This window comes from Capricornis sumatraensis, chromosome 5, assembly GCF_032405125.1.
Source record: "Capricornis sumatraensis isolate serow.1 chromosome 5, serow.2, whole genome shotgun sequence".
NCBI classification, from domain to species: Eukaryota; Metazoa; Chordata; class Mammalia; order Artiodactyla; family Bovidae; genus Capricornis; species Capricornis sumatraensis.
The window spans coordinates 49737509-49749569 of NC_091073.1; the positions used below are offsets into that span (position 1 = coordinate 49737509).

General features: G+C 35.8%; 1 protein-coding gene across 2 annotated transcripts in view; it reads right to left on the minus strand.

Moving 5' to 3' along the window:
- The window catches only part of RELN (reelin), a 536845-nt gene that overhangs the window by 208796 nt on the left and 315988 nt on the right, over nt 1-12061 (minus strand). For both annotated transcript variants that reach the window (XM_068972809.1, XM_068972810.1), the window contains exon 11: nt 9158-9303. In XM_068972809.1, the coding sequence (XP_068828910.1) occupies nt 9158-9303 (146 nt within the window). The remainder of the gene's footprint in view (nt 1-9157; nt 9304-12061) is intronic.

The following is a 12061-nucleotide window of genomic DNA, read 5'->3' on the forward strand; positions in this document are numbered from 1 at the left end:
AGACAAAAACAACTAATATTTTACTATATTTCTAATATTTTATATGTGTATTTCAACATGGTCATGAAAATATTACACAGATGGTTTTGAATTTTGCCTTTTTTCATTTACATTAATAATATATACTTTCTCCAGATTATTATTAACTCTTTAAAAATGGGTTACATAATATTTTATTATATATGCCAAACTAGTCATTATTTTGTTGTCATACTTCAAAATATATCACTAAATATATTATTTATCATAATTTATGGGGCTGAGGAATTAAATTCTCAATTTTCTAATGCTCCTAGATGTGTTCTATTAATAGATAACCCCAAGCTATGTTTCTTGAGGTATCAGAGTTCTACCTTTCCTTCATATAAACATCTAAATATTCAGGAGTGCCTTGTGGTCAGTGTGGAGCAGGTGAACTACTGAAGAAAGACTATGGAGAATAAAGACAAGCTGAAGAAGTGGGCATCTGAACACTTCAGTGCCAGCAGCCTCTTCTAACACCGCTACAGAAAAATCCTATCATGGTCTAATGTTGTTCCAAGCTGTGAGGAATTAAGATTCAAATTTCATTCTCTTTTTTCTGTGACTTCAGTAAGGAGAGTCCTTTCTTGAAGAGGAAGACAGTTGCTGTATTCTGGATGCTCACATGGACAGCTAGTTTGGAGGGGGAAGAGGTTATTCAAGAATGGCAGTGCCAAAAGTAAAAATAAAAATGTGCTGCAAATTAAACAAGGAATTCCAGAACAATTTTGGCATACCTAATCATATGAACTTATATTTTATTATTTGAAAATTTATTGTTTATGTTTTAAAATAGAAAAACAATTTGCTTAAATAGAAAGCAATGTTAGAACCCACATCAAAAGCAAACCTGAACAAATAAGAAGTCTTTTAACAGCTTGAAACAAGTTTACTCTGATCCATTTTAGCAATTCCATGGTTTCAAAATATATCCAATTATCATTTTAACTAATATTGTCTTTCTTAAAATGACCTCCCGTTAGTTTACTTAGAGAATCTCATTTAGGTTTTATTGGACTATTTAATTTTGTTTGTGTTTCTTTTATATCTTATTAGTTTCTATGAGTATAATTTTTCTTTGAGTACCACTTTGGTCATATCCTATTACCAACAGTAATCACAGTTGGAACAGCAACCAATTTTTAATTTTTTTTGATTGCTTGTTATGTGTCATGCACGGTGCAAAGTGCTCTTCATATGTTATTGCATAAAATATTCCTTTTTAGTCCTTTTATTGCTTAAATCTGAATTCTATTTTATATGGTTTGAATCTGCTATTAATATGCCTCCTTGCTTCTTTTGTTGCATTTATCTGGTATATTAGTTTTTTTCATTGACTTTTTACTTCTTACGTTATTCTAGTTTAAGTCTTTCATAAATAGCAGATATATAGCTGATTTTTTAAAACTTACTATGAAAATCTCACTTAATAAATGAACATAACTCATTCAAGTTTATTGTGCACTGATATATTTAGATTGAAAAAGTGAAAGTGTTAATTGCTCAGTCGTGTCTGACTCTTGGTGATCTCACGGACTGTAGCCCACCAGGCTCCCCTGTCCATAGAATTCTCACTCAAAGTAAGAATACTAGAGTGGGTAGCCATTCTCCTCTCCAGGGGATCTTAGACTGGTTCATGCCAAACTGTTTTCTATTTACTCTGTTTTTTGTTTATTTTTCTGTCATTTTCCTGGCATTTGTGGACTAAGTTCTCTTTATTCTGTTAAGCTAATGCTTTAGAAGTTATGTAGCCTATATATGGCTAACATAATTTCTTTAACACATCTATTTACCCTTAAAGCTTTCTACTAACATTAAGAGTTACCCAAGACCTATATTCTCACTCCAGGCAAGTAAAGAACATTGGCAGTATTTAAGTTCCTTTTTCTCTTCTTGTCAGTTCCCCTTTCTACCTTTCATAATGAGGTCATCTGGGCTTTAACTACAAATTTTGATCTAAATATTTTAATAATTTTTTTTCAGTCTGAACTACAAGCTTTCCTTTTTCCTTGCTCACTACTCTTTCTGAATCTATCATATTTCTCTTGGATTAACTTCTATGGGTACATCTTCTGGTAATTCTTTCCATGTTCAGGAGTAGTAAACTTTCTGAACCCTTGTGTCTGAAAAGCTTTTTATTTTTCTCCAATACTTGAATCATATTTGTCTGGAGGAGAACGTAATGTTCCAAATAATCCTCTCTTAGAACACTAAGATAACTGCTTCATTTTTTAAAACTTATGCTTAGTGTTACCAAGGAAAGCACAATGAAACTCATCTAAAGATTTAAGATTTCCACTTTCAACTGTGTTCTAAAGTTTCTACCTTATGGTCTAGGACCGGATATTTTTCCATCCATCTTGCATAACATTTTCATTCATAGGAACTATGTCCCTTCTTTCTTCTTTTTTAAGTTTCAGGAACCTTTCTTCTATTTTTATTTTTTAATATTTCATTCCACATATTCCCTCTGACCCTTCCTCCTTTAGGAATTCCTATTATTTCTAATATTAGAAATGCTATTCTTCCCCCATACTTTATAGTATAGTATACACACTATACAATAATCCTAAGTTTTGGAAACACTTCAAAACTCAAAATTCCAGCTCACTAATTTGTTCTTTACCTATGCCGAACATCCGCTGGATCATCGAAAAAGCAAGAGAGTTCCAGAAAAACATCTATTTCTGCTTTGTTGACTATGCCAAAGCCTTTGACTGTGTGGATCACAAAAAACTGGAAAATTCTGAAAGAGATGGAAATACCAGACCACCTGACCTGCCTCTTGAGAAACCTATATGCAGGTCAGGAAGCAACAGTTAGAACTGGACACAGAACGACAATGGTTCCAAATAGGAAAAGGAATACGTCAAGGCTGTATACTGTCACCCTGCTTATTTAATGTCTATGCAGAGTACATCATGAGAAACGCTGGGCTGGATGAAGCACAAGCTGGAATCAAGATTGCCAGAAGAAATAACAATAACCTCAGATATGCAGATGACACCACCCTTATGGCAGAAAGTGAAGAGGAACTAAAAAGCCTCTTGATGAAAGTGAAAGAGGAGAGTGACAAAGGTGGCTTAAAGCTCAACATTCAGAAAATGAAGATCATGGCATTGGGTCCCATCACTTCATAGGAAATAGATGGGGAAACAGTGGAAACAGTGTCAGACTTTGATTTTGGGGGGCTCCAAAATCACTGCAGATGGTGATTGCAGCCATGAAATTAAAAGACGCTTGCTCCTTGGAAGAAAAGTTATGACCAACCTAGATAGCATATTCAAAAGCAGAGACATTGCTTTGCCAACAAAGGTCCATCTAGTCAATGCTATGGTTTTTCCAGTAGTCATGTATGGATGCGAGAGTTGGACTGTGAAGAAAGCTGAGTGCCAAAAATTGATGCTTTTGAACTGTGGTGTTGGAAAAGACTCTTGAGAGTCCCTTGGACTGCAAGGAGATCCAACCAGTCCATTCTGAAGGAGATCAGTCCTGGGTATACTTTGGAAGGAATGATGCTAAAGCTGAAACTCCAGTACTTTGGCCAGCTCATGTGAAGAGTTGACTCATTGGAGAAGACTTTGATGCTAGGAGGGATTAGGGGCAGGAGGAGAAGGGGACGACAGAGGATGAGATGGCTGCATGGCATCACTGACTCAATGGACGTGAGTCTGAGTGAACTCCGGGAGTTGGTGATGGACAGGGAGGCCTGGCGTGTTGTGATTCATGAGGTCGCAAAGAGTTGGACACGACTGAGCGATTGAACTGAGCTGAACTGAACGGATGCTCATATTCAGGGGAAAAATCCATTAAATTTGTTTCAACAATCATATATTTTCATTTTTCACATCTCTATTTTTTTCTTCATAAAATCTGTTTTAACTTAACAAATACAGTACACTTTCTTATCTCTCTGAGGCCATTAACTATAATTATAAAATCTCCATTTGTTTACTCTGATACTTCCGTTTTCTCAGTTCTTAGCTGTCTAGTTTGATTAATTATTTTTATGGAGTGGATTTTCCTCAGATTTGATGAGTCCAGATCATTGGCTCAGATTTGTATCTGCCATTCACCCTTAGTTTTGGTGTAAAAAATGTCCACCAATGAGAGCCGATGTGCTCTTGGGTGGGGAGTACCATGGGGATCCCTGAGGTTTCCAGTTACCTGGCATTGTCCTGCTTCTCCATTCCAAGTGTTCACATTCACTGCTTGCTCCTAAGGGCAGAAGTGCCTGCACAGAAGTTGAATGCAGTGAGAGACTCACCTACTTAGCAATCTCCACAGCAGGACGTCAGAGCCCCATCTGATTCCTCTTTCATTCCGTACCTATACCTTTCTTAGTGCCTCATTCAAAACGTATTTTAAGTTATAGTTTTCTCCTTTAATCAGATCTGGTTTTTTTTCCTCATTTTTTGTAACACTCCTAATTCCTGGCTCAATTAGGCACACTTTTTTCTTTCAGAGTGTCATTACAGATGCATTTGCTCATTTTCTATAATTTCGAAGGATTTGGGGCAGTTGTGGAAGACTAGAGTATGCTCTCTTGATTCAATAGTCTGATATTCAATTACTCAGCCATAAAAAAAGAAATAATGCCATTTGGAGTAATATGGATGGACCTGGATCTAGAGATTATTATACTAAGTGAAGCAAGTCAGACAGAGAAAGACAAGTATCATATAATATTCTTTACATGTATAATATGCACTTCCCTGGTGGCTCAGAGGTTAAAGCATCTGCCTGCAATGCGGGAGACCTGGTTTTGATCCCTGGATGGGGAAGATCCCCTGGAGAAAGAAATAGCAATGCACTCCAGTATTCTTGCCTGGAGAATCCCATGGATGGAGGAGCCTGGTAGGCTACAGTTCACGGAGTCACAAAGAGTCGGACATGACTGACACATGTATAATATAAAAAAGTGATACAAATGAACTTATTTACAAAACAGAAATAGACTCACAGACATAGATAACAAACCTATGATTACCAAAGAAGAAAGGCAGGGAGGGATAAATCAGGAGTTTGAGATTAGCAGATACAAACTATTATATATAGAATAAACAGTAAGGTCCCACTGTATAGTACAGGGAACTATTTTCAATATCTTATAATAATCCTGCAATGGAAAAGAATCTGAAAAAAGAATACATATATACATATATATCATATATATAGCACATATATATGATATATCTATCTATGTATACATATATCTGAATCATGTTGCTATATACCTGAACCTAACACAACATTATAAATTAATTATACTTCAAAACACAGCTTAACATTCATTACATTGTGGAGGTTCTCTAACATGAATACTTCAGTGAAGGCAATAAAACAGATATTTTGAAAAGTTATCTGAATAGCTAAAAACATGCATGACAAGTATACAAATTCCATATTCTAGTAATGTGTTTCTCTACAAAGTCCCCTCCCATCTGAAGACACCTTCAGCTAGGTGAGATACTGTAGTTGCTAATTAAATGATGTGTTTATAAGGTTAAGCCAAAGTTCACAAAGGCTCACATAAATTATCAGTTTATCTATTAAAGTTTCTATCTTGCTGAAGTAACAGATGTGTCTTTTCTAAAAAATAAGAAAATAAATTTTAAAATCCTACTTAAAATAAACCTATCTACATACAGCTTTGTGATGTGAAAGGCAAACAATTTTTGCATCTTTGTGATCTGAGATCAAATAGTTTCATTCAAATGGTAAGGAAACAGGAATATCTGGAAACTGGGTTCCAAAAAAAGTCATAATGACTGTGGATACTTTTTCTTGCTTGAATTCATGTGAAATGTTTTGAAGATATTATTAGAGAGGATTGCATATTCTTTTTTTCTTTCATAATTCTTATGGGAGAAAAAACATAGTTAAAAGAGATGAAAATATTATATCCATATTAATAATTTATTTTTATGTGTGTTAAAAGAAAGTGACCTCAAAGTGTCAGAATTCAATCAATTCAATTGGTCACTCTTGAATACTGTGGGAATTTAACACCTATGTTTCATGTCTGTTTCAGCAGTGAGCTTATGATGATAAATTGTCTGTGTGGGTGGTGAGGGGAAGAACGAGACAAATATTCAGTAAATCTGGCTCAAAAAACACATCAAGAATTTCACTACCAAGATCCTAATCTGTTTTTCTTTGTCAGTTCTTACCCTAGGTAAAAATGCTTCACATTAATTTGATTGTGACAGGATATCTTCACTGGAGTTTTGATTAAGAATTAACTACAACAGCATTCTCTCCTAGATCAATAAAGCAGCATTCAGGAGTGAGTAGGTATGGAGAAGGTATATACACATACACACATTCACATACAACATTACAGATTAAATCAGCAATTTATCACCATCCCAAAACAAAGAAAGTACTAGATTCTCTCATTATCCTTTTATATCTTTTTTTATAATATAAGGGCAACATGGATAACTGGTTCACCAGATAAGACTATAAATGAAGTAGTTCTGAGAGGGGGCAGTATGGCCTGATATCCTAGGGGAAAAGCTACAACAAAGCTAAGGTGTGGTTGCTAGAATAATAAAGCTGCTTTCAGAATTTTGGTGAATTAATTGTGTTCCAACTACAGTGACACAGGTGCTTTTGTCAAGCACATTATTCTACGTTACTGGAACAGAAATCTGCTGACAATGTCACGGCTTGAAAGTACCAGCCTCTTACCTGTGACCAAAACCTGATATATCTTAGCACTGAGAATTGGCCAAAGAAACCATGTGAGTCACTCGGTGAACGGAATTTGGTCTGATATTCTTGTGTCTGTGTTGACTTTAGCTCTTTTTTCAAGCATAAATACTTTTATTTCTTTTGGTTTATTTTGGGAGATGAAAGTTTTGGTTTAACGACAAATTCTCATATCATTAGTGCTCTGAGATAACAGAAGGTCTGATCTGTTAACTGGAATATGTTTTTTGCCAGTTATTTTTTGGATTAGTACATTAATTTTCTAAAGTATGTTTGGTTTCTTTTAATATAAAATCTATTCCTTTCTAAGCTTAATTCCTAAAGGGTTTTTCCGTGTGTTTGAACTAAGTCTCCATTAATGTTAGTACTGGAGAGCTGTGTGGACCATTAGTCGATATAGTAAAGTATTCTTTTGTTCTTCTATAGACGACCTTTAATAATAAAACAGGCTAAAACAAAGAAGAGGACATTCTGGGAGAGGAAATATGTGGATATGAAGGCCATAGGTAAAAATAAATTTTATCTCTTCCCCAAAGAATAAGAGGACACTAGAACTTTGAGGAAAGAGATACATAGCTAACTAGCTAGCCAGTTAACTAAACAGGAAAGGGTTTGCATGTCAGAATGTTACCACTGGAGACTTGTGTTTTTCTCTCTGCTTTAGTAGGAAGGAGGCGGGGTATCTGGATATCACTGGGACGTCACCTGAGTGATGTATAGGTCTCACTGAAAAAGAATAACCTGTCACTGCTGTATGGATAGCACAAACTTGGAGAGGTGAAGGAGTGGAGGTCAATGAGTCTTTGGTGCTTGAAAATTTGGGACCCTCTCATAGGCAGTCAAGTTGCATTGTCAGGAAAGGGATCTGAATTGGTCTTTTATATTAAAAGTCAGAAAGAGCTGATATGCTGGTGATGGGTCTTTTATCTTCAGAAAGTGGGTAAAGAAGACTTGGGTGCATGGTCAAAGTTCTAGATCCCACCATGGTCTATGAGGGGAGTAGAATGAGCCCTGTTTGTGTAAGGAAAGCAGCCAGCCTCCTGGGGAGATCTTGGACACAAGAAAGAGAAACAATGGTTGCTGGTCCTTCAAGTAGACACCAGAGCCATACTGGACATGGAACTTCAAGGGTGACAAGAACCTCAGAAGAGAAGGACTTTGTGGACTTAAGGGCCTGAGCATTACTGCTAGGCTTGGAGAGGTCAATGGTACCCCCTGGGGGAGGGTCCCTCAAGGCATCAGTTTTCTTCAGAGGCTGTTCTTCAGAGGCAGGAAGAGCAGGGCTGCATGTACTAGCAGAAATCTCGCTTGCAACAGTGAGAGATCCTGATGTGGCAGCAGAAAGTCAAGCAGCAGCAGCTCAGGCTGCCAGTCAGATTTCCCTCTTATCGGGTCCAAATGTAGTTTCTGGGCAATGCATAGGAAGTGGGGAACCCAAGAAGTCCATGGTGGCCCTCTGGTCCCTCAGACACTTAGGTCCCATCCAGTTTTGATTGAATTTTTGAGATCAGAGATATGTAAATACCTCAAATGTTGTATTCTTGAAAAGTTTCTGAGAGTTAACAGTTAAGTCATTGCTATTTCATAATCATTATGAAAACTATATTTTATGTTAATTTCATTCACCTTCATCATGGTTTCAGAAAACATGCACTAAACAGTAAGAACCTGGTGTTCTGATTACAAGTGTATACGTATTGAAAAAAAGAAAGAAAAAAAGGCCAGGTGAGAACCAGAAAATTTCTAGAATTCCAACACACACTTATCTTATGAATTTTGATTCTCTGAACCTGTTAATTTTTCTCAATTTGAACTTCTGAAAGTGGCATTCAATTAATAGAAATATCTTAGGGATACTGGATCCAGAAGAAGGCACACAGTTTAGAAAAGCAAGAAAATACTACCACCAAACCATCTTCATGGTTTCAACATCAGGCTCATATCCTTTCTTTAAAAATCTCTAAATGGTAAATTTTACCCCCCCCCCAAACAACTAATTTGTTATAGATCAAAACCATATTCCACTAAAAATCGGTAACAGCATCTATATAAATTTCAGATCCTGGGAAGACAACTGAAAGTCTCAATATAAAAGTAGTGGAAAGATTTTATATGCTATACACATTGAAAAAAACAAAAACAAAACTTTTCCTGGTAAAAGCTGCATAAACAAAGATGAGATATAAGTATTCAACTGAAGTTAAAAGATATTTGCAATCACAAATTTTTAGTATGCATAAAATAATTGACTGCTTAATAAAGAATGTTTAACATAAGTGTACCCCTTTGGCTTGTCCATGATAAGACTCTCCAGTATTGACTTAAGTATGCTTTTGCTAGTTAACAATATGCATTTAAAATATGTCCAGTGGAATAAATGTAAGTGCTATACACAGCATGGGAGATAACAATTACTTACCCTGTAGGCTGGCTCTCAAATTCTTCTGACCACTGCTCTTGAATATCCTCTGTAGAAAGATCTACATCCCGGGTGGTGGCAAAATTGAACTCACTGCCTTCATTTCCATGGAAATAAATGGAGTTCCCATCTGACTGACAGCTATGCTGTAGATAAAAAGAGAGCGTGGGGTGTCCATTGAATTGGTTTTATGGCTGTATCTGTCTTATTCATGTATAATTAGAGTTTTTAGAAAAGTCACTATATTATTCCCTCTATGATGGACTCTAAAATCAAAAGAGCTTGTTACCTCTTTTTCTTTTTTTTTGGTCTTATTTAATTCAGTTACAGTTTCTTTCTAACTTATTAAGTTATCACAAAAAGAGAGTCAAGAGACCATTTGAGCTTTGCCACCTCAGCTTTCAGTGTGAAACAAGAATATTTTAATTGAAGTAATTTCCCATCTTTACCACAGTCCTTGTTGTAGGAATTAAGTGTGATAATGACTTGTCATATATTTTCAATACTGTGGTTATGGACTTAAATCACACTGACCTTTTCAATATTCCATATATTTCTGGCTTGCCATTCAAGCCTTTCACAATTTGTCTCTAAATGGGATATGAGCAGAATAGCTTGCTAATCAAAACATGGAATACAGAAAAGGTCAAAGTAATCCCTGATATGATGGTATATTCTCAGCCAGCTTTTGAGTAAAAGTTTCTGACCAGATCTAGGATGTACCCGATGAGAAGCCTGTAAACAACAAACTTTGTTATTCTCCAAAAGAACACCAGGCTTACAGAAAAATAAATAAATTAAAAAAAATAAAATACACATCATCACACAAAAAAAGAAAAATAATTTCTTGTGATGCTTTTTTTAATATACTTTTTTTTCTCCAGCTTCAAGTGAAGAATCAAAGGCAAGATCCAACTATAGAGCTGGGTAAACTGAGTACTTAACTTTTAAAAATATGATAAGTTTTTGCATTAATCATTTTATGGTAATGTCACACATAGAAACATGCTAATAAATAAAAGATCAAACATTCTTTCAAGTTTTATATACTCTTAAAATAGAAATGAAGAAAAATAATTGGACAGAGAATTTCAGTTAGATCCTGTGACTGCAGGTTCTGTAGGGCAAGGATCATATTCTTGTATTCCAGGTCTTAGCATAATGCTTGGCATATGGCAGTAATTAAAAAATATTTGTTGAATAATTTAATAAATAAATAAATTATGATATGGTTATGTCTTTCAGGTAATTAACCAATTTTTATGGAAAACTCACAAGGTAGGAAGCATCAAGGAAGTCAGTGGAGGGAAGAGGTTTATAATTGATTATAATAATAATCTAGTCTTTGCTCTAAAAAGATTTCAGCCAAGTTGAGATGTATCAAAGGCAGCATATGGAAAGTGCTAACGAGTGAAAGAAGGTAGCAGTCACTGTGTCCAGGGCTGGTCTAAATGAGCAGTCTTCATGGAAGAGCAGGTCTTCAATTGGCTTTAAAGGATGGATAAAAATCCAAGTTGGATGACAAATATGAATGAATGATAGGTGATAAGTAGGCATAATTTTGAGAATTAGATTAGAGCCTGACTGTAGAGGATCTTAAATGGTATTCTGAGATCACTGCTATATTCCATCAGTGGTGATGTTCTAAAACAGAGCAGTAATATGTGCAAAGAATTATATTATGACAATTAAACTGATTGTGGCAGATAAAATCAATGGGGAGGGAAATCAGACTACTACAATGAAAGAGTAAAAAAGCTTCCAGAAGTTTCCAGATGTTCAGGAGAGTTGGAGCATATGATCTTGGGGGAGTCATTTCACAGCACTAAGACATAAAGCATACACACTGTGCCTCTCATCAGCTTGAAAGTGAAAGTGTTAGTTGATCAGTCGTATCTGATTCTTTGCAATCCCCTGGACTATAGCCCACAGGTTCCTCTGTCCATGGAATTCTCCAGGCAAGAATACTGGAGTGGGTAGCCATTCTCTTTTCCAGGGGGTCTTCCTAATCTTGGGATCAAACCCAGGTCTCCCATATTGCAGGGATATTTTTTACCATCTGAGCCACCAGGGAAGCCCCCAGGTTAGATAATGCTATACTGTGTGGCAGACTTCATCTGCTTGAAGATCTTCTTCACACCACAATGAGTACACATTATTCATGGATGCTACACTGAGCTCATTATATGCAATCCTTAATCCACACAGATTGATCAAAACTAGGATTTAGTTTACTTAACAGTGAAATGAAACTGTCAATAATGACAAACCCAAAGATCCTCAACTACTATGTACTCTATAATGATAATGGAATGCCAACTAGAATAACAAAGATTACCTTCCTAATAATAAAGCCACCAAGCTCTGAAGAGCGGTTTTTACAATTATCTTCTCATTCTGGAATCCTGAGCAACTTCAGTTCAGCTCAGTCACTTATTTGGGTCTGACTCTTTGTGGTCTATATTAATTTGAAATTAATATGACTTTTACTCTGGTGCAAATGATATTAGGTCATTGTCCAAGTAAGAGGCAACCATGAAACATCTATACACAAGAAAATGGAATAATCTCATGTTACAATTTAGAAGAATATATTTGTGTAATGAAAAGAGTGATTTGCTTAATATAAAATCTTGGTCACTTCTGACTAAACGTCAATTTAATTATTTCCATTTTGATTCTGTTTACCTCAGAATTGTTTGTTAATATTTGAAGACTCTGTGTTACACATAATTATGCTTTGCTACTCTTCCAAGATTTATTTATTAACACATGTGATGCATATTTTAACTTAGTTGCTACTGCTGCTGCTACTAAGTCACTTCAGTTATGTCCGACCCTGTGCGACCCCATAGATGGCAGCCCACTAGGCTCCCCCGTCCCTGGGATTCTCCAGGCAAGAAC